The sequence below is a fragment of the Phalacrocorax aristotelis genome, chromosome 3, assembly GCF_949628215.1.
Source record: "Phalacrocorax aristotelis chromosome 3, bGulAri2.1, whole genome shotgun sequence".
NCBI classification, from domain to species: Eukaryota; Metazoa; Chordata; class Aves; order Suliformes; family Phalacrocoracidae; genus Phalacrocorax; species Phalacrocorax aristotelis.
This window is the reverse complement of record NC_134278.1, coordinates 60,841,621-60,864,784: the sequence shown is the minus strand read 5'-3', so window position 1 is coordinate 60,864,784 and position 23,164 is coordinate 60,841,621. Positions and strand designations below refer to the sequence as shown.

Below are 23,164 nucleotides of genomic sequence, written 5' to 3'. Positions count from 1 at the left end.
TATATCAAGTCAATTACATTTAAAAGGCGGCAGCTCCCTCCATTTTATTCTTCATCAGATAGATCCCTGTTACACATATACAGCTCATAACGAAAAACAAATGAATTCCCTCTAATGAATAGATGCAATGGAGATGCTTAAAACCTCACCTTAATAATATCTTAGTCTCTTTCCTTGCTACTCACTTGCCTCTATTTACATCATATTGTCCATCTTCACCTCCATCCCTTTCAAATTATGTATTCACCTTCTCTCCATGGTATAATCAGGCGGTTTCCCATCTGAGATATACTTTTGTAGCCATACTGTAATTCCTTGCTTTGTTTCTTGACTGCTGTATGAGTCTTTTTTTCCTATTCAATCCTTGAAAGAGCTGCCTGCCTCTCTCACTGCGAGTCATCAGAGGAGCAAAAGATAGCTATCTGTATTAAATCCTAATGAGAAGGGAAAAAAATCCACAGCTCTTTATTTACTTCTGCAGTGTAATCAGGAGTTCCAGTGAAACAAATAGCTATTTACAGAGAACTAGTGCATACTAATGCGTGAGGTGAAATTTTTTCATCAAGAGAGAAATATAGTAATTAATGTTATTTGAAATAGAAGTTGACAATGTAAACAGCCTAAAAATATTTAAAATCTTGTGCAGTGGCTACATCACTTTATCTCTCTCCTAAACACAGGCCTTTACAGCATGTGATTGCTTTTGCTATTCTCATAATCCATTTGACTGAAGTAGCTCTCCGCAAGCTACCTTTATTCATGTACGAGTGCTGTAACTACAAGTTGCTTCTGTTCATCTATATGTTACTGTATCAAATATAGGGTCTTGCAATTTCATATTATACTGTTATTTCCTCATGTTTCTGTGTGCCTGTGAAGTGTATGTTAGTTGCCCTCTGACCAACTTCCACAAATTAGCTGTTAACTCCTCTGATATTTGACATAAAAAATAATTCTGGCTATGCTCAGAACATTTTCTGCTCACAGTATACGCATTAAGAAGCCAAGTTCCTCGTTATGACTCAGGCTGGAGAGCTGGCTTTACCTTACAATCTTATTTTTAAAAGTTCTCTCAATTTCCTCTGAAAATTTGCATGCAGTACCTCATAGGGACAATAAGACTTCTCTGCGAAAAATGGCAGAGTTCACAAAAGAAGCTGTACGGTGTCTGTGAATAAAACTTTCTGCTCCCCTCCTACAATTCTCCATTTCTAGACTTCTGCTAGGTGCACACGGTTCATCCTATGTGCAGAGAAGTGCCCCTGAGCATTTTCATGGAACTAGAGGTTGAAGAGTTAATTAAGGTATGGAGTTCTTTAGATGTGTGCAAAACATTAGTTAAATATAACTGGCTTTACTGAGTATCAAATGATCTACACTCCTGACTCAAAGCTCTCCTGCAGCACCTGTTGGCTTAAGCCATAGACAGAGATTGAAAGGCAGGAGGCAGATGGAGGAGGCACAGTAAACAAAAAGGGAAAGAAAAATAAGGAACAGGAGTTAGGAACAAATGGGGATGTAGTTTGAAGATACATGTAGCTCTGACGGGCATAGCTTTCTGTTCTCAACACGAGAATCTATGGTGGCAGGAGTCTCTAAATAAAGTCATAAGATGGCAAAACATGAATCTGATATAAGGTGTAGCAGAGATCCACAGAAAATCTAAGCGTTCTTCCCAGTTTACTTGTTTTTTCTTACCGCTTGCATAGCTTCATTTGCAAAAGCCTTGGCTTTCTTGGCAACTTTTTCAGCTTCATCTGTGTAATCCTTGATGTTAGTATAAGCATTGAAAGCAAGTGTGGCATTGAAAGAGAGGTTTTTGGCTTCAGCAAGGATTCTGTTGGGATGGGAAAAGTAAACACACCATTAAACCTGCTATCAGAGCTCAACAGAACATAGGATCCTACTTTTTCAAACCCAAAAGCCTGTATTTCTAAGGCTATTTCTAAGGCATTTCTTTAGAGAGCAATGCTACACTTGAGTTTTCAGGAGTTCTGGCATCATGTGTTTAATGGAATTTACATTTCATCTGGCAAAAAGACATAAAAACCAATGTTTGTTAGAAAAGGAGGTTCTGTGAGATAAAAATGGATGAGACACTGAGAAAAGATAGTGTAGTGCTTAATGCTATAATACAGATAACATATATTTATAATGTGAATTTACAGATTATGCGTTGAGCCAGGCAAGTCAATGAATTTTGCACTGTATGAACGTGGAGGCATCATCACAGTCATGTTTTAAAGTAAAATCTATTAACAACTAATTTCTTGGTCTGGCTGCCAAACACAGAAATCACAGAATCACAGAATGGTAGGGGTTGGAAGGGATCTCTGGGGATCATCTCATCCAACCCCCCTGCTTGAGCAGATACACCTAAATCAGGGAGGTGCTGGGTTTGGAGGAGATGTCACTGTCTAAACCAAATACTAAATGTTAATTTCACTGACCAAAATGAAAACCATAACCAATAATGCTTCCTATTGAATGGGGTGTTCCATTTACATAAAATACTCCCTTCCAATAACTATAATTAGATTAAAAGGTAATTATAAACAAATAATATATCCTGGCACAGGGACTGGAGCTCAGCTAACCCCCTTTCAGGGGAATTTCTAGCCAGGAAGCTGGGGAAATCACTTTTCTTGCACTCTCTTTCTATGATATATGCAAAAAATTTCTACAAAGAAGTACTGCACCTACAAAATTAACTTGAAGAAATCTCTCTCAGAATACATTATGCCTGATGCCTATGATGCTTTTCCTGAATAAATGGTAAATGAGCTAAAATCCCTGCTTGAACTGGACAAGAATGGATTTCAACTTGGATTTTTGCTTCTCTGGTAAATGTTCTAGCCATCAAGGTATATGGTAATATAAGGGAGGCAGGGATTACTCTTGCTGGACCTGTTCCAGCTTGTATAAAATACTTAGTCATTGAGACAGTGTGTGTGGAAGAAAGATAAATTCATTCTCTGACCTAGTAATTAACCTGTTCTCTGGGGACAGCTGGGCTCCAATCCTCACTTCAATGAGTATTTAATGAGTTCTACAAAATGCAACAGGAAAGGCAAAGGGGACAGAAGGTATACTCCGTGGACTCCACATGTAGTTAATAGAGGGAGAGAGATTCCCTTTAGGCTACTGCAGAAACAGCATGACTGAGCTGCCTCTGCATCACTCCTGGAAAAGCATATCCCATTCCTCAACTACAGATGGAGCTCACTAGGCTAGAGTAAGTTTTTGTGATGCTCTGTTAGAGAAATGTGCAGCCCTGAATAGCTGTCTAGCTAGTAGCTCAAGTACTGCTTAGAAATATGGTTCAAATCCCTTCTGGTTAGGAAGGAACTGAACTGAATTTGCTAAAGACCAATGGTATTTACTCATCAGCAGGCGATTACCCATAAGGGAGAAGCCTACACTAATACTTCCTTCTATATGGGAAAAATAACATTTTTTTCTAGGTTAAATTAATGAACTGTTCCACATTCTAACACTCAAGAGAACATCTTCACCTTCAATCAATATACTATTTGAAGCCTTAGGGGGTGATTGGAGAGAAAGGGTTCTCCCTCAATTTCTCCTGTAAGATGAAATGGTACTTTTCAGCAAATTTAGTATTAACTGAAAGACACCCAAGTGCCAGTTGTGAAGACAGATATATTTTTGAATTTGTAAGACAGGTAGAGGCTGTGTATTCCTGTAAAATGTCACTGTTTAATGTCAGTGCATGAAGTAAACAGCTTTATCCTGATGCAGGATTACATAGCACCATGGTATTTTTTGTCTTTTGAAATCATATATCTAACCACATTAAAAATTTTAATTTTGAGCAATTTGCTTTTAGATATAATTTTTAATGTCTTTGATTCTGCATTTTTTACAGTATATCTTGAGAAACCGAGGTTGATGTCCAGATCAGATAGAAGTATACATGGTACTGATATACCACAGTGAATATGACTTTAAACACTACCCTAAGCTCTCTAAGGCGGAGCTGTCAACTGTGTTAAGACAGAAGGCACAGGAACACACCCATAAAAAAGTCTATTTAGCATGGTTAAATACCTCTGTCTCAAAATATGTCTTGCCAACATTTCATTAAGGAAGCAAAATATTCTTTTCTGCTTCTTAGTTCCTCCAAGCCAACTTTCCATTTATTTGGATATTTATATCTAAATTCAGTACTGTGGTTCGATGTGACACTAGTCACCTACTTTAGGCCTGGAGATGTACCACAAAACTGATGTGTCCTAATCAGACAGTGCACAGAGCATTTACAAAAGCCACGCTTTTCTGGAAATAGAGCCCTTCAAATCTTTTTTACTGAGAAAACCACAGCTATCATTATTTTATGTACTCCTCAAAACATAAATGAGACTGAATATCTAGAGTAGTGTGACTACGCTGTATATGAAGCCAGTAATTTTACAAGTATCAGACACTTTATCAGAGATAATTCTGTGCCTTTTCCTCAAAATTACAGATGCTGGCAAGAAAAATGCGTTAAGTGTCTGCTCACAAGACTTTGGGATATTAAAGTCTTCAGGTAGATCTAAAAGATGTAAGCGGCAAAAAAGGAACATATTGTTGATGTTAAAAGAATAATATCGCTTTTTTGTTCATGCAGTGCTTTTGAGAAAAAAAAAAATTCTGCAGCTATGCTTGGGACAGGTCCAAGAAGCAGAATATCAATGATCTATTTCTGAGTATTACTGTTTCAAATTACATTTACTATTTATGGCTTGCTTTCTTAAATGCAAAAAATGCAATAAAACACCTTTTCCTCCAGAAACACCCCCAACAACTCCCAAACAAAACAAAAACCACCCTTACTTTTTATTCTTTCCAGGAAACTATATTCACGATGACTTATAAAGTATCATACTTCTGAAAGGGCTATGGTCATATAAACCAAGGGCACTGCAATTCTCACTTATATTTAGGAATGTGACAGTGGTAAACAGAAAATGAAGTTTCTGTACTTAGGTTTAAGCATTTTGGTCCATGACACCTACTCATTTTGGGAGACTGTTTTGAAACCACTAGAGGGATTACTGTCTGTTGCTATGGGGGATTTCTGACAGTAAACAAATTAGCACCATGATAAAGGTCTCCTTCCAAAACGGTCATCTTAGAAATAAAAATATGGCTTGTTTTTAACAAATGTTTGTGAAAACGCATAGTGGACTCTGTTAGCCAAAGTTCAGTCTTTTTTTACAACAACATAGAAATAAGCATATGATAAGTTAAACTGTGGTAAGAGTGCATCTGAGGTGACTGTTTGCAGGTAATGCAGCCTATAAGCATCATAAGATGTATGAAACGGTTTACAAGAGGTTCACACACAACCAACTGGATAGTTGCATACTCATAGAATAGCGGTTATCTGTATACTCCCAGTGACAGATGCCAAAGTCTAAGAAGAATGCCCTTTAAGTTCTGTCAAGCAATTTTACAAACCTGCTTTATGATTTTACCATTACTAATGAATGGCTGCCTTACCCATCCAGTATTGCAGATGATTCATTCAGCTGGGCTGCATGGTTCTCAGCTTGCAACACCTTTTCTGGAAGCATCCTGACATGAATTTCTTGTGATAAGTCGTCTGTTTTATCCTTCAGCTGATCAGACATTGGCTGTAGCTTATCTGCAATGCCTTCAACATACTGAAAATGACAAAAGAAAGGCCTTTAGGAGGCTGAATGCAAGCTTTCTGTAGCCTTTTATATACATACATTTTCCTTGTGGAATATTATCTCATAACTTCCCCATGCATTAAGACTTCAGGGAACTAATATTAGGAAAAGGTTCTTCCCACAGAGGGTGGTGGAGCACTGGAACAGGCTCCCCTGGGAGGCAGTCACAGCACCAAGCCTGATGTTATTCAAGAAACACTTGGACAACGCCCTCAGAGATATGGTGTGAATTTGGGGTTGTCCTGTGCAGGGACGGGAGTTGGACTTGATGATCCTTGTGTGTCCCTTCCAACTCAGGACATTCTATGATTCTATGGTATATGGAAAGAATAAAGGAATGGCTGGACTGGAGAGCAGAGGGGTGACCAAACAGCATTCCAAGAGCTACTTGCCTCTCTTGAGCTTAGTAGAAGATTTTATTTTACAGTTGAGCTGCACAGTTTAAAAGCTTATGAACTCTAATTTGGACTTCTTTCCTAAATGAAGATGCATTCATAGTTATACTGAATTGTTGCCACATTCCACAATAGTAACTAACCAAGGACAGAAGTTTCATATTTCAGGACCCCTTGAGTGACTCCAATGCATTTTTGCTTATTAAGGTATCTTAGTAAGAACTATACTTCTTGGATACCTGCCATTCCTTTTCCAATAAGCTGTCTCAAAGTGTTTTCTTTCCCATTTCTCCAAAAGGCATTTTTAAATTCATTTTAACAATTTTCATTGCAAGATGGAAATATTTTCAGAACCAATGATATTTCAAGATATATTTTTTTGTAGCTAAGGCACTGACCTCAAACTCTGTTGATAAAACTTTTAAGGCAGAATTTTCAGAAACGTTATGTAAAATGAGAGTGCAATCCTCCCCTCCCTCTGATCTCTCTAGACTTAAAATTGTTGCCACAGGCAACAAATTATTTCTGAAGTTTCCTTCTGATACGCACACACATTTTTTGTGCAGATAAATCTGCATCTAGATCACAGAGTCACAGTGAGATTGTAAATGGATCTGCTGTATCTGCAATTCTAAAGATAAAGTCAGTACTGCAATCACAATATGATAGTTATAAAAGAAAGCAGAGCCCATGAAAAATTATAAGCTTGCTATTTGTGTAATCCAGCGAATCATTTAAATCTCAAAGTTATTCATTTTTATATACCAGATTTACTTTTCTGCCATGCAGCAATGGAAAAATGATTTCTTCCAATCAAATATTCCAACATTCATAAATAAAAAGAAAAATCAGGTGTTACTTTAAGTATCTATTTTGCTTCCATAATGATGCTTTGTTGTACTAACTCTCAGATAAGGATGATAAAACACTCACCTCTGCAGCTAAGCTGATTTCATTTGCAAGTTTGTTGGCTTCATTAAGGGCATCATTCCCTTCCTGCAGGCTCTTCTCAACATCTTGTCTGCCATCTTCTACAGCTTGCTTCTTTTTCTATAGGATGTGTTCACACAAAGAAAAATATGAGCTGTTTATTAGAGCTGGGATGCCAGTTCAAATACCAGCATCCCAATACAAGACTGCATTTTGTCACCGTGCCAAAATGCCACTTCTGGAATTCTCTGAGCTTTCAGAACAAAGATAGTGACAACAATAAAGCACATATAGTGTAAGATATGTTTTCCTTCTCCTCCTGTCCTCAGCTTTGTATCCCCCTCCCACATAGTAGGCTTTTTGTTGCTCTATAACTGAGGTAACTGACTGTAGTACTATTGCAAAACGAATCAGAAAGAAGTTAGAAATCCTAATCTTTACCCAGATGTGCAAGTTCCTCATTTTGACAAGTACCTTCTCTGGCTATGAAGGCAAAATTTGTCAAAATATTCTGCTGCTCCCCTATTTATGTCCACTGGTGTTTCACCAACTACTGAATGTAAAATAAAAGATGATAGTTTGGAGCAACCTGGGGATTCTTGAATTTCCAACTAGTAAAAATACCGCATATTGTGTAGTAAGGATGGACTTCCGAAAAAGGAACTGGCAATTTCCTGTGCAAGATCCATCAAGTATCACAGATTAGTTTGATAGGACAAAATGGTGTTCTAACATTAAGAGGGCTGTGATGGCTTCTTGGACAAAACAGGGTCAAAATAAAGCAAAAAACCTCTTCAAAACATCCCGGTGGGCAGAACTGCTGGAAAGGATGCCTTCAGGCACTCTGATACTGTGATGCAGAGAATATTTTAAAAACTGAGATAGCAGGTAATTTCTCCAACCTTTATCCATCCACCTTTGGGAAGAATATGCACAGAACAGAGATCACCTAACTTTTTTACAGCACTGTATTTCCTTAGTTCAATCAAGCCCACAAATCTCTGCTGAGAACTGAGGTCTTGGAATGCTAACCTCATCATTGTACATGAAGCACAAGCTCATCGAGATACAAACAGAGTTGAAACATTTATCTTCATTAGGTTGACTCTGCTCTTTATGTCTTGGTTAAATGCTTGTTAATGTAGGTTATAATATGCTCTTTAAGTCTCTGCAATTTAAATTAAATCACAAGCAGACCCCTCTGCTATGAGGGAGATAATTTATAACATCTACTAACTACAGAGGATAGAGTTTGATTTATTATTCTGTAATATACACATACCCCTTCAGTCTTCTTCCCAGGGGTTGGAGAGGGATATGAAAGTGTAAGTTTTCTAGGCGCAAATATATGACAGTGAAGATTTTAACTGAACTCCTATTTAAATCTTGAGCACAGGATTTGAATTTTACATTACTATTTAGACTGGGATAAATTTAATCTCCCCCAGAATAATAAATCCAATGCACCCTCCACTCAGTGTTTAAAAGCAGATGATATTATTTTTATAAAGCCGTGCAGTAATTCTACTTTTAAAAACCAAAGCGTTTCATCATTCTGAGGAACATGTTTCCTTCTAATTATATCAGACGTATTTTAATAATATTTTTGGTTTGCTTATATTTCTGTTTCAGGATTTAATCATGCAAAGTTTCAAACTTTGATCAGACTTTGAGTAATCACAGATACAACTTGTCAGCACTCACCTCTACCATGGTCATATTTTTTTGGTTGACTGCAGATAAACGATCAGCCTCCCTAATTTTACTCATAGCTTCTCTTAGCAGATCTCGAGCATCATCAACTTTGGTGTGGTAGTTTGCTAGCTTGTCCCGGACCTCATTTTTGAGATCCTCATTTTTCTCACTGGGCTCACCAAATAACTTCTTCACCTTGTCCAAAAGATCTTCTGCATTCCTGCAATACATCACCATCCATGAAGGCACTGAGTTCATATTCCCTACACCAAATAGTCTGAATATTCTTAATAACATGCAGATGAGTAGACTTCTAAATTAAATCTCAAAGTAACTTTCAAGAGAACACATACTTAATAAAGTGAAATGACAGTTGTTCTTAAGCCCTTTCTTAAAGAGGTTTTTAAATGACAATAAAGTCCTATTCACAAAGTAGAAAATATTCAAATATTCTCCATTGAAGACTGTTTTCTCTCTCTCTTTTTTTTTTTTTTTTTTTGGTAAATTCCCATTCTGGAGATCTGACTAGTAAAGTGAGGTTTTCTGAAACATTTCAACTTGTCTAAAAGATCTTCTTCATTTACATTAATGTGACATGTGACACAAAGTAGTTTCTTACCTTGAACTAAGGGGCATATGTAGATATGCATGCTTTCAAGCTGTCTTGAAGCAAACTGCTTTAGACAGTCAAAAATCATAAATACTTTCCTGTGAAAGAAACAACCCCCAGGATCCTTGGATTTATGACTTCCAGTAGCCAAAGAATTTTGCTTATCTAAAATAAATTCTGAGGTACTTTTAATGGAATTTGGCAACACAGAAATAGAAGGAATAGAAATATTGTAAGGGCATACAATATTTCTTGATCATTAGAGTGTTGCTGCACCCAGTTTTAAAGGACTGGAGTACTGGAGTCTTTATGACCTGTCATTTCTCTGCCTCATGATACCAGACCATTGAATCAGTTTCATGTAATGCAACACCACTGTGTTCTGTGTTAATGCATTGACAGAAGGAGGACAGGGAAAAAGAAAAAAAAAAAAAGAAAAAAGAGAGGCACTTCCAAAATGGTGCTTTAGAGATAAAGAAACATCCTGACTGAACAGGAATTTGTATGATAGATACCCAGAACAGATAAAGTTTTTCTTCCTGTCTCATTATGACAATGGGTCTGAAGAAGCTGTGTGGAAAACAAGAACTGTATTTTTTGAAAAACACTGCAATTTGGCCTGCCTGCATATAATCAGTTCCATTAGAAACCTTGTAAAAATAACCACATAAATAAAAGCACACACACACACAAATTATCTGAGAGGTGGAAAAGATATGCTGCCACTGGGCATAATTTAGATGAAGGATCTGAACTGGAGCCAAGGAAAGCCAAATTGTTACCTTAGCTTTGGGATTTTCTGAGCTGGATGTTTTTTCCCCATCTGCCCTGCCTTTGGTTTTGATGAAAAGAAATAATTCATGTTGTGAATTTGCAACTTCTGAGGACAAAATATTTAATCAAAAATTAAATCCCAGTATTGACACCCTGTCACAGAAGAAATGTAGAAAGGAATTCAGAATTTCTCCCATACCTCCTCCATTGTTCTTTGTACAAGCCGCTACTGTCTTACACTCTGGCAAATTTTGACACCCTCATGACTCTGCAGCACTGGAGGAACAGTACAAGACAGATTGATTTCCTTTTTATGCCCTTGCCTCATAGCACAGTCCAAATTACATATCTATCCTGTAGTTTACCTCAAAACACCTTATTGGTGCTCTGAATATAACACTTCCTACCGACCTGTTGTGCATTTTTCCCTCTGCTCTTTCTAATGAAGTACAAGGCAATAAATCTGCTCCATGTAATCCCTTGCTTTATGTACCAGAATTTCTGTGTGACTGGACTGCACCACATTTTTTGAACTGCTACCTTGCACATTTAAGCTGTGCTACTTTCACTGGATACCTTCCTAGAAAAAGAACAAAACTATACAAAATGCTTGAAGTGTTAGAAGAAACAGTCACAGGTCTGGCATTACACCTGGAATGCTGTATGGTCTGGATCATCAAAATGAGTAGAAGGGAACAAAGGAAAGATTAGAAACTAATGACAAAATGATTTAAAAAAAACCCCTCTCTATATATGAAAGTCTAAATATGTTAGAATTGTCCTATCTGGAGAATAAATGAGGACTATAACATCACGAGTACCATGGATAAGGTGATCAGCTGTCCAATGTCTTTCCAAATACAAAAATGAAAATAGCATGAAGCAATGTCAAAACACAGGAAGCACCACTTCAAACACTGTGTGGCTGAGTGACGTAAGTCATTCTTACAGGAAACTGGATGACAGAAGTTCACAGTGGCTCAAAAACCATCATTCAAATTTATGGCATAAAAAGTCACACAAAAATAAAGCTATTCAGCACACTACATCGAAAGAGAGAATTCTGGCTCACAGCGTCCCTCAATAGCAACTCAGTGGCATCTGAGAAAATGTGTAGGAATGCTATACAATATTGAAAGATTTTTTTCATAAGTAGGAAAATCAGGGTGGTTTAGGACAGAAACTGGTGTATTTTTAACATGTCCTTTTAGAGAGAAATTATTGACCGATGTGCCGTTTCAGTACACTAAGGCAATCAGATTACAGACTTGATTTGAAAAGTTTGAAGGAAAATAAGTGAGGGAAAAAGCTGCATGAGTTTTTCCATCTATGACAGCAAGAAGACTTTAATTCATTTTTCTTCCGGATTTAACTTTGAAGAATTCACTGAAAACATAGGAGAGGTAAGAAGAATCCACTGATTCTTGTAATTCTGTTCTTGGACAAAATCCTGAAAGCAGAATACAATCATTGCCAAAACACATCTCACCAAAAAGTAAACATGATTAACTCCTTAAAGTGATCATGACACTTGCAGAGCCATTAAAAGGAAATATTTCTAAATGAGTCTGTAAAAATACATGTTAGCATAGTGACTCACACACATGCGTGCGCAGTTTTAAGAATGATTAATTTTTCTTTATCCTTTTTCCTTGCAAAACATGTCCTGTCCGCTATCTTACTACATTATTTAAGCAATTTTAAGACATTTTTCTTTAAGAGGCAATATAGAAGAGTTTCATAAAATGTTATCTAGGCACCTTTCCTCCCCACCCTGAAATCCACAGTGACTAATTTTCCTTCTGTTGAGTTCACTGCCAAAATTTCTTGGATCTCAATGACTGCCTATAAAGAGGTAATCCTATCCTTCAGATAAACCATAAAACTTTGATTGAAATCAGTGAGTATATTCATGTATTTCTTAGTGTAAAATCTATTCGTTTATCAGGAAATGAAAATACTCACTTTGCACATTTCAGGAAGAATGGTAAGGGAGAGAAAAGTTCTTTCCCTCAAAAAATCCCTACTGCGTTTTCTACTCTAGATATTGGACTAGAGTACAAAATTATTTCATGTTAGTCCAACAATTTGATGTTGGCTGTAGCATTTGAGGACTAAGAACACCTTCTCTAAAAGGCCTCCCCCCAGTCTGCTCTAAAATTTCAGGCAGCACTTTCAAAGGTTTGGCTAAATTTTTCTTATCCTTACTTTTTCCTGGTTTGTTTCTCTGTGTGAGTGGAGAAGGTATAGAAGAGGCTCAGTGGAATGAGAAGAAAAAGCAATAAAACACTGCTGAAAAATAAGTTTGCAACATATCCTTTCTCAAGAGAACAGAAAGCTAAACCATCAGAATTATGGGAAGAAGTACTGTACTGGTAGGATTTCCAGAAAATTATCCGGTTTATAAAGTGTAAGATTGGCAGTGCAAATCTGATTCTATACTGCTTGGAATTGTTAGCTACTCTTGTATTCTATTTATGCCTCCTTACAGTATGCACAAACCTGATAACTGACATTTTCAGGCCTGAATACCTCTATCCCAGACAGTTTTCTGAGCCGTCACAACTTCAATGGACCACGTAGCTGCTCAGCTGGATTACCTGCTAGTTGCTCGCTCTGGTGAATTGCTAAGCAAAGCCTAGCTCTAGGAATATGCCTGGTCTGACTGATACAGAAGTTACATAATACTAGAATTTTAACTTCAGGCCAAGTATTTTTCTGCATCAGGTAAGTTTTCAGCATTTTGCAAAATGCTTTATAAAGAGCTGCCAGTATAATTGTATATACATATATAGTTTTTATTTTTACAGGTAGCTAAATAACCAAGCCCCGGGCTTTTGAACTGTGCCACAGAGTTGGAACACTCTGATGCCAAAATACATCCTTTTGAATGTCTATGCTACTGGACAGATTTGCAGGCAGATAATTTTTTTATTAGACCAATTAGTTTTCCAGAAAAAAACTCCAAGCTTCTAGACAAGCTTTTTAGTACAAAAGCCATTCATCAGGTCTGAAGCAGAAGCTAAAAACTAAAAACTGAGTAAAATTGCTTAGAATTGGATTAGAAATGTTGCTGGCACGCGTGGAGCAGAGAAGTAATTTCCTAGGGATTGCTTTCCACATATGTAAGGATTTCCAAAAATGCAAATGCTACTTTAACAGATATGAACTATTAGACTGGGCTTTCCTTCACGTTTCTGTAAGCTCCAGCTTGAAAACTGGGTTGGAAAAGGTGACAATCACATTTACAAGAGTCAGGTGTTGTCACTGGGAGGTTGAAGGCTGAGGTCTCTCTACTCACTTTAACTCATCTTGAGCTATTCTTTCTTGCATATTCAGCTCTCTACTTCTCAACTCTGCGATCATTCTGTCAGCCTCACTCTGCAGTCCTGGAATACTCTTCTCCAAGCTCTCGTCTTGGGTTCTGAGTGTCTCATTCAGTTTTATAGCATCTTCTTTTGCAGCTGCAGAGGGCCAAAAAATATTTAGGTAGGGAGTTAGTAAATAAAAACAACAGAGGCTTCAAGCATCTGCCCATCAACTCCATCAGCAAGTGCAACGCAACTTGCACTGGTTATTCCTGCTGTGAAATATAAAGGATGGTTAATCCAATGATCAGTAACAAATGAGAAAATGTTACGTGTTTCATCAAACCTTTTATTACAGCTCACTTTTAAGCACAGTAATTAAAGAAGCCTTTATATCCAGTATAAGAAATATATTGCTTCCCTCCTCCTCCCCCTGAAAGAAGGAATTTGCACTGAACCTTTGAAACAGCAGAAGATAATCTGGTATATTACTCATAGAATTAAGGAGCAGACAGTACAAGCAAAGAAAATTAGATTTAAATTACTTTTGGAGAACTTCAAATATGTCATTTTTAGCATTCAGACTTAACAGTGCTAGGAATAATAACCGATTGGGAAATTTCAGAAAAAGGGGAGACAAGTGAAAGACACCCACGGATGTTTAAACCCACTCATGTGGTTAGAAGTAGATACCCAGAAATGGAAAAGAAGGGTATGAAGGTTGGAATAGATGATGGTACACTGTAAATGCATTATGTGTTTGGAATAGCTGAATTATTGCTAATCGATAAAGTGTATACATGGTATCACATTCAAGCACTGATGAAAATCTTTCTGCCACAGTACACCACAACATACCAGAATGTACACTACGTCATTTGCAACAATCGGTTCCTACTTCAGTCAGGTCCTGGTCGCATGGGTACTTCTGAATATGTTAAATTAAATCTTTAATTGAAGAAATGTAAATCTGTCTTCCAAAATTCAAATAAATTACTATTTCATCTACACGTTGTGTAGGTTTAGAGCAAATTGTGAAGAAAATTCTAACCCACTGATCTCGATTCGCTGGTGAGAACTGAGATTTGGATCTTTTATCAAGAGTGGTTATGTGTGGGATAGTGAGGACTGGAAAAAGACTACAGTTTGCTTAAATGGATCACGGATCATTTCTGTGTATTATGTTATGTATCATTACTAAGTTACCTCAGGCCAGGAATAGGCACTTTTTTTGTAAAAAAAATCTGGAATAAACAAATAGCAATTTAATCTCCCTGAATATTTACCTTAAAAGAGAAAATGGATGGGTTATCTCACCTTTTATTAAGTTCAGACAAAAGTACACCTAGCTGTATCTGTCTTCTCCATCCTCCTCTTCTCATAACAATCTTTACTTTCTAGTCTTAGTATACTGCAAACTATCAGAGTCTAGTGGTGGGAAAAGACTTGGATGCACTGACATAGATGAACACAAGGAAGTGCAAAGCTGGGGAAATTCCATGGTTAAGAGGGAAAACTACTTACAGGTACTCAGAAGTTCAGAAAGTCAGCAATCAGTTCAGCAGAAATGGATCAATGGTCACCGTATGGTCATTACAACAAATCACTACAAACTTCTCATTTGTAATAAGGAGTTTTTATGGCTTGAAGAATTCCTTGACTCCCTGACGTTTAGGAAAGCATCTGTCAGACCTACAGTCACTTGCCTTCTCAAGCATTACTTTCAGTCAATGGAAGGAAATATGCCTTTCATGGCATTTCATCCTGAAGTTGTTGCCTAGTGTCAACAAGTACTAAGGAGCACAGGATCAGACACAGGCCTCCATTCCTAGAGAACCAAAGTACTATAACCTTCAGAAATCTGTAATCTAGGGATGGGGGACAAGGAGCAGTCCTAATTAATACTTGCAAACTGGTAGGTCATCTCAGTCAGAACATTACGAGTGGACATAAAGTCTTTAACAAACAATCTAGCAACGTCTCATAGGTCGAAAAGAGCAGACAAAGAAGGTATAGGGCCATTATGCAGTTAAAATGCTGTCAGATTTTAAAATAATCTAGGAATGGATCCAGCATAAGATGAAAGTTTATCCTTAGTTCTTGAAAGATGGTGATCTTGAACAGGAAGACAATTGAGGATAGCAATCAGAATTAAGAATATAGATATTATCACAACAAGAGGAAGAACATTTTGAAGAACTCAAGCTGGAATGGCCAGAGAACTGCCATTCTAGAAACTTGAAAGAACTGGTGCATGACATTGCAAATGCAGGAAGAAGACTACTTGACTGAGAACAAGAAAATGTAGTGCCTGTTTTGAAGAAACAGGAGTTCCACTACAGCCTGAGAACTTGCTTTGGAAGTAAGTGAAAAACAGGTTGTGGAATAAATGAATGAATGTCTGGGTTTGTTTTTTTTTTTTCCCAAAGGTAGCACATGTCAGGCTATATGGTTTATTAGCATATCTAGTTGAATATTTTAATTAGTGATGGGGGAAAATAAGAAGGAAGTCTGCTCAGAAAATATGCTTATGAGGAAAAGTTGTAAGACAGTCTTAGTAGAGAAGGATTGGAAAGCTATGCAGAAAGAACTGTGTGACCTTCAAAACTGAAGTAATCGGACCAGAATGAGATTCAGTAGTAGAAAATATAAGGTTGTGAACTAAATAACAACAGAAATTACACCTGTAAACTATAGCTCTGCCAGTTAGATATAAGGTATGAATGGGAAGAACATAGCTATATAATGAATCTCCAGTGGCACCCAGCTGTGAAAAAAAGGAAATGCTACCCCAGAATGTATGGGGAGAGCTGACATAGGCGGGTTTACTGCTATTGAAGTGCAAGACACTGAAGCAACCTCATTTCAATGCTTGTTACCTGTCCTCAGGAAAGATGAACCTAATTTTGAACAGAGGAATTGAAATTATATGAAGGTCAGTAGGAGATCTGGGAGAGTACACTTTAAGATGTTTTAGTCTAGAAAAAAAGGGCTGAATGATTCCTCTCTGTGAACATAGTTGGGGGTGGGGGAAGGAGGAGAAGCGAGGGAGAGGAAAAAACCTATTTGAACAGAAGAGCAAGGTTGGCGAAAGAGCACATGATGATAAACTAAATACAAATATTTTTAGCTAGAAATGGAAGGTTTGTACTTATGCAGAGTTCTGAAACTGCCTCCTATTGAGATTGTGTGTATTTGTGGGAAATACTTTGAAGAAGAGGGTTAGAAAGTTTATGGTATCAGGGGAGTGGATGCAGCAGCCCAGGAGGTATCTTTCAGTCCTGTGCTCCTATATTTCATCTATTCTTAAAATGTTAACTTGGCCACTAGGCAAACACATTGATTTTAAAGTCTTTGTCTACTTCTAAGATACTGCATAAATTTATTTCACCCCCTCTATGTATTATAACTCTGTACTTCCTATTGCTAAACCTGCTTGAGGAAACTGTTCTTTGGATTACAAACACTGAGCATACATTTTGTGGAGCAAAAAATTGGTTTAGCCCTTTTCATTCCAAATTCATCTTGAAATATGAAAAGCCTGGTCTTTTGTTTAAAAAACTTCTTGAAAACTTGCTTACTGTTTCTTGTTGCTTTTCCCACATTTATTTCATGTCTGTCATGGTTTTAGCTGGGATAGAGTTAATTTTCTTCACTGTAGCTGGTATAGTGCTGTGTTTTGGACTTAGTATAGAATAATATTGATAACACACTCATGTTTTAGTTGTTGCTGGGTAGTGCTTGTACTAGTCAAGGACTTTCCAGCTTCCCATGCTCTGCCGGGTGCACAAAAAGCTGGGAGGGGAGGGGGCACAGCCAAGATAGCTGATCCAAACCAACCAAAGGGATACTCTGCATCATATGATGTCATGCCCAGTATATTAACTGGGGGGAGTTGGCTGCAGGAAGCAGTGATTGCAGCTCAGGGACCGGCGGCGTCAGTTGGCGGATGGTGAGCGGTTGCATCACTGGTTTGGGTTTTTTCCTCTCCTCTTGAGGTTCAATCTCTCTCTCATTATTTTCCTATTCATTATATTATTATTATTGTTACTGTTTTATTTTAATTATTAAACTGTTCCTATATCAGTCCATGAGTTTTCTTACTTTGGCCCTTCCTATTCTCTCCCCCATCCCACAGGGGTGGGGGGAGTGAGTGAGCGGTTGTGTGACGTTTACTTGCTGACTGGGGCTAAAGCATGACAATGTCAAAGTTGTACGTCCTAAGATATCCAGAATTGCTGTTCAGTTCAGCTACAGGGCATGTAATGGGATGTGCTACAAGAAAGGCAATATAAAATGTATTTCATAGCACTTGGAATGGACCTTCAGAAGCAGAACTCCTGACATCAGTACTGTAGTGGGAGTTTTGAGGAAGAAGGAACAGATCAGTATTTTTTAAGTAAAAACCTGCCTGTGATTGCCAATCATTTTCATATACTTGAGCCATTATATTATTAAACAGCTTCATGCAATATGTAGGTCTTGCTTCTCAAAACCCTCTACAATACTTTTGCTCATAAGTCTTTACTGCATTTGTAACTGCAGTGAATCAGCTTGTGGAAGAGAGCTGGCCCCAAGACATTACTTAAGTAGAGTTAAGAGTCACTTGCAAATTCCAAGCAGCAGATGTTCGTTAACAGAAAGTAGTAATGTATTTTTGAAGTAATTTTTGGGAATTAAGATGAAGTGTTAATGTACCAAGTGCTAAAATTACATCAAGCTTTTTTACCAATACATGTTTTTAACTGCTTTCAAAATAAACAAAAGCTAAGTCCTGTTAGCTACTTCCTCATAATAGCTTTTCTTCAAATAACTGCAAAAATCCTGAACATACATACTCAATATTCTGCTAGTCTTTGTTCATAATTGCCAATGCACTCTTTATATAAACTGCAACTGTAGATTTCAAAAAGCCTGAAGATAGTTGACTGTAGTTTCTTCACCAAACATTTAAAGCACATGACATTTCTCAGTGAATAAGCTCTTCCTCACTGTCTCTCAGACCCTCTTCCCCACCATCCTTCAGTTTTCTTGAGAAACAGTTGGCATATTTTTCTTTTTCCGATACCTTCAGCAGCTTGGAGAATGTCTTTGACGAACTGTCCAAGAGATTTCGCTCTGTCATTAGTCCTCTCAGCATCCTGCCTGGTTTGCTCACCATCTGCTGTCACCTTGGTAGCCTAGTGATCCAAATTCAGGAAAAGTATCATTAATAAACAGGACAAGGCTGCACTATGCAATATTCCTACTGGCTGAATCTACGTACTGAACTTTCCTCAGGCAAAAGGCAATCAATGAATTATTGATCAGATGCATAGGAAATGACATGCTCTGTTCAAGTACACAATTAAATTTTATTACCTTTTTCTTTTAGTGGAAATTGGAAGGCTTTATTTCAGGTTCTTAGAAACCCTAGTTGTGTGCAACAGCACACGAAGGGAGACAGGATGAAATTATTCACTGAATTTGCTTAAAGAAATGTTGTTTGGAACCTTTTAATAGATTCTTCAGGGAATAATTTCCATAGTTTCACAATTGTGCACTTTTCGGTTGACAAAGTGCAGCAGATATCATGACCTCTTTGCTTCCTCCCCGGAGGCATTCTCAAAGAGACAGTTTATGCCAACAATCAAGAAGAATTTGAAATCAATACATTAATTAAACCAAGAAAGAGAGGGAAACAGAGTTGTTTGGTTCAGCTCCAATGCTTCAAGATGTTTGTTTATAACATATTGGGGTGCTCAGCAACATTTTATCTTTGTTTAACTAATGCTTTATCATTTTACTGAATAACAGCAGCAGCAGCAGGATGAAGACAGACATCTGCTGCAGACCTGAAAAAAATGCTAAGGAAAGGAATCACCTTAAGACATTCTGCTTACTTCTCAAGGTCCCTATTTATAAAATGGACCCATTTTTATTAGAAAGAAGCTGACCATTTCAAGCAACAAAGCTTGTCAAACTGTATTGTAAACCAAAAATCCCCATTTTTTTAATTTGGGGATTGCATTCCCAAGCAATGTCTCGAAGCAGGGCATTATGGTCTTTCCAGTCTCTGGGAAATGGCTAGAAGGTCAATGATTCAAAATGAGCTTAGGTTTTCTCTGACTTGAGCTGTATAAACTGTTTTCTCAGCTACAAAAACCCCACACACATTATAATAATAGTCAAAGAGAAATAGTATCACTGTAACACATTTATTTTTGCCTGATTAGCTTCTAGATGGAAGCCCTCAAGATACATCAGGACAGCTGGGTTTCTGAAATGAAATCCCTAGCATTATCATACCACTTACAGTTTTGGTCTGCTGCAGAGTAGTTACTCTGAAAGTAATTTATATTAAAATGGTTCAGGTAAATAGGAATACAGGAAGAATTAAGAACCCATACCGACTGGGGGGAGTTGGTTCCATTTTAATGCCTATATCAGTAGAAGAACATGGTTTTTCACATTTATACAGCTTTAATCATGCTTTTGGTTTCTTCCTCTAAGATTTACAAAATGCCTTTATCTGCCAGGATACAGAATTAACATATTGTCACAGTGAGCTGTAAGAGGCAATTGGGGTAGGAAAAAGGCAAAACCACAGAAAGGTCTTGATGGACCAGTGTTCTAACCCAGCTTGGCATTTCCAATGCAATTTCATTCTTCATGCAACTGAGAACTACCTTATTATCTATTGTCAAATCCTCCACAATCAGCCTTTTATTCTTTGGGTTTTATTTGTTTGGAATTTTCACATTCGCTTTTATTATATTCTATAATATTTCTAGGTCCTTTACTACAAATGGTGTTTAATAACTTACGTATTCTTTTCTTAGTTTTCATTACTTTTTCCACAGTCATGTTAATTCCAGTTGGCCACTTTAACCTCTCAATATTTATGACTGAATGGCATGTACTACATTTTTGTGCACATTAATCTGTCATCGAACAGTTTTCATTTCCTCTCGGTGACAGTTCTCTTTAGTACACATATCCCATTCAGCTCCACTGAAGGCTTTCTGTATTTTGCCATAATTTGCTTTGCTGAGAAATAACTTTCTGCTTCATTATCTGGTCTAGCTTTAACTCCATAAACCAAATTAAATGGCAAACATCCTTCATACTGTGCCTAGCCATTCCATGGCTAATTAAATGTTTCTATTTGTTAATAAAGTCCTACTAATTTTCTATATATTCAGTTTACTACGGTTCACCATTTCTAAAAGGTCAGTCTTCAGAATCTCCTAAACAGTTTAAACAGGCACAACAAATTCTTTCTGTGGGAGCAATAAGGGTCAGGAAGACTGGACCCAGAGCAAGGGTTTGGAATGAATCTCCAAGAACTCTGGACACAAATAAGACTTTTTGGCATAAAGGAGATCCCTATCATGGAAATCTAGTAAAGAAAGTATCATCTGAGATCAGTGAACCTGCTTTGGTGATGTTCACAGCTTGTACTAAGTGATGAAGGTTCCATGGAAGGCTTTGTCCCAGTCTGAAGACCATTAGCCTCTTAGCAACTTCAACTATTAGCAAGTATTAGCAATTACACACACTGTTTTTTTTTTGGTTTTGTGTTTTTAGTCTGAGGTCTTAATCAAGCCATAAGAAACTTCTCTGGATGGCATCTAGAGGGGAGCTCCACAGGAACTTCTCCAGCTAGTGAGATGCAGACCACAGACGAAGGAGTAAACACAGACCTCACTGTATAGATGGAAGTTCTTGGCTCTCCCTCCAAATGCTTCCAACTATTGTGAAGTAAGTTGCCTCTGCTACTACTTCCAGAAATTTTTGCGCTTAAGAAAATCAGTGGTATGGAAGAAATTAAAAAGTTTACAAAGTCAAAAGAAGCATTTCAATCAAGAGGGATGATTCTGATCCGTGTCTGTCTTGAAGCCTCTGAAGGTACCTAATTAGAAAGGAAAAAGGGGTTTTGACTAAAACTAGTGAACTAAAAGGATATGAAGAGTCTGAGGTCTGCCTCTGGTGGTAGATGTGGGAATGTGCATGTAAACAGATAACCTAATCAGTACAAGAAAGATGTGAGGATCTTCAGTATGGCAGAGTAAATGACGGAAAGAATAGGATGGAAAAAATAAAAATAAAAAGGCATGCTGCACTGATGTCAGAGATCACTGGTAGAAAAGAGACCACAAGGAAGTAAAAACCCCAAAGGTTTTCTAGTGACTAAATACTATTGCCTTCTACATTTTATCATAAAAATCGTAATTTTTTTTTTCATGGAAATAGATTCCTCACCAATCCTCATCAAACTTTTTCTTCATTGCTACTGGTTTAATTTTGAAAATTTAGTGAGCCTGCAAATCAGATATGGGAAAAAACTTGCTACCTATGGTTGTACCATGAGCTTCAAGTGTTAGTCATTATGTGGTTATCAGCTATATCTTCATTTGGAAATGAGACTTGAACGCACTACATCAGGACTCACCCTTCTTTTTTGGACATTATTTCTATTTACAAACATAGAAAGAGAAGGGTAGGACTTGCCACCAGTTGCCAGTCCCCAAATTAAAAAACCCAACTGCAATCCAGTTAAAAAAATCTCTGTAAGGGCACCTGGAAATCATTAGTCTACTCACCCATTGCAACAAAAAATACTGCAGAAAGGGAAGTGGCCACCACACTAAACGCTCTAAAATCACACCTTCCACCTTCTTCCTTCCAAAATTAGTCTACAGATGGTTAGAATTTGCAACATTATTTTAGGTTATCTCCATGGGCGATTAAAATTAATTTAATTTTTTTTTTGGGGGGGGAGGGGCAATTGGAAAATTATAGTACAAAGAGCAACTATGCAAATTAAAAAAAACAACCTGTCTTAGCCTAAGACTGAGAAAGCTTAATACATGAAATATAATCTTCCCTGCTTGTAGGGCTGTAATGAGTTAGAAGTCCACCTAGACTTAAAACTACCATAGTTATTTCTGGTAGAAAAATAGAAGGTCAAACAGAAGTGAAGAATCAAGCTTTCTTTACACTCACAATGAGCGTATGTATAGATAGATACCTGTGTATGCATGTGTATGTGGGTGTATAGACGCACACATACATGCATACATATGCAAGCACACCACAGATGCTTTCTTACCTACTACCCATTATTTCATAGGTTTTTTCAAAATTGAATACCATCCACATAAACAAACTGGTTTCTCTGAGGATTTTAGTTATGTAAGCCATGAAAAATTTTAAGACAGGATGCTAAAACTGTATGGGTTTAGGTAAATTCTCTCAGGCCTATATTCATCAGTACAGTAATCTATGTATTTCTTATTTGGCTATTTCAATGCAGGGGAGCACAATTCACAAACATGATTTTTGCTAGTCCTTCATATCAATATATTTCGATCAGCTTTATTTTTATTGTGGCTGGTCCATTTTCCTATTTTTTCTCCACTAGGTGGCACAATTTATATTATTTTCTTAGACAATGTCTTTTACTGACCAAAATAAGCTCTATATCGAAATAAAAGTTTCGTAATAAAAAGAGTAAATAGCACATCGATTGAAATCCAGAAGACTCTCACTACCCTCATAAATGAAATATAGAACACATATATTTAAATAAACTCACACATCCTTGTGCATATATTTGATTTCTCCCTTTAAATGCTGTCCCCATTTCAATTACTTCATTCACTGACTCTTAATGAGAACTTGTTATTTGTTAAACCGGGACTTCCACTGCCTTGCTATAAAATTTCTTTAAAATAAGTGAACCAGGTTAGGCTACCATTTGCTGTACAG

The 23,164-nt window shown here is 37.3% G+C and overlaps 1 protein-coding gene across 2 annotated transcripts in view; it reads right to left on the bottom strand.

Annotated features, from left to right (window-relative positions):
* The window catches only part of LAMA2 (laminin subunit alpha 2), a 387,452-nt gene that overhangs the window by 69,669 nt on the left and 294,619 nt on the right, over window positions 1-23,164 (bottom strand). For both annotated transcript variants that reach the window (XM_075087596.1, XM_075087597.1), the window contains exons 35-40: window positions 18,480-18,591; window positions 13,405-13,567; window positions 8,729-8,939; window positions 7,028-7,144; window positions 5,506-5,669; window positions 1,699-1,837 (exon numbers count right to left, since the gene is read on the bottom strand). In XM_075087596.1, the coding sequence (XP_074943697.1) occupies window positions 1,699-1,837; window positions 5,506-5,669; window positions 7,028-7,144; window positions 8,729-8,939; window positions 13,405-13,567; window positions 18,480-18,591 (906 nt within the window). The remainder of the gene's footprint in view (window positions 1-1,698; window positions 1,838-5,505; window positions 5,670-7,027; window positions 7,145-8,728; window positions 8,940-13,404; window positions 13,568-18,479; window positions 18,592-23,164) is intronic.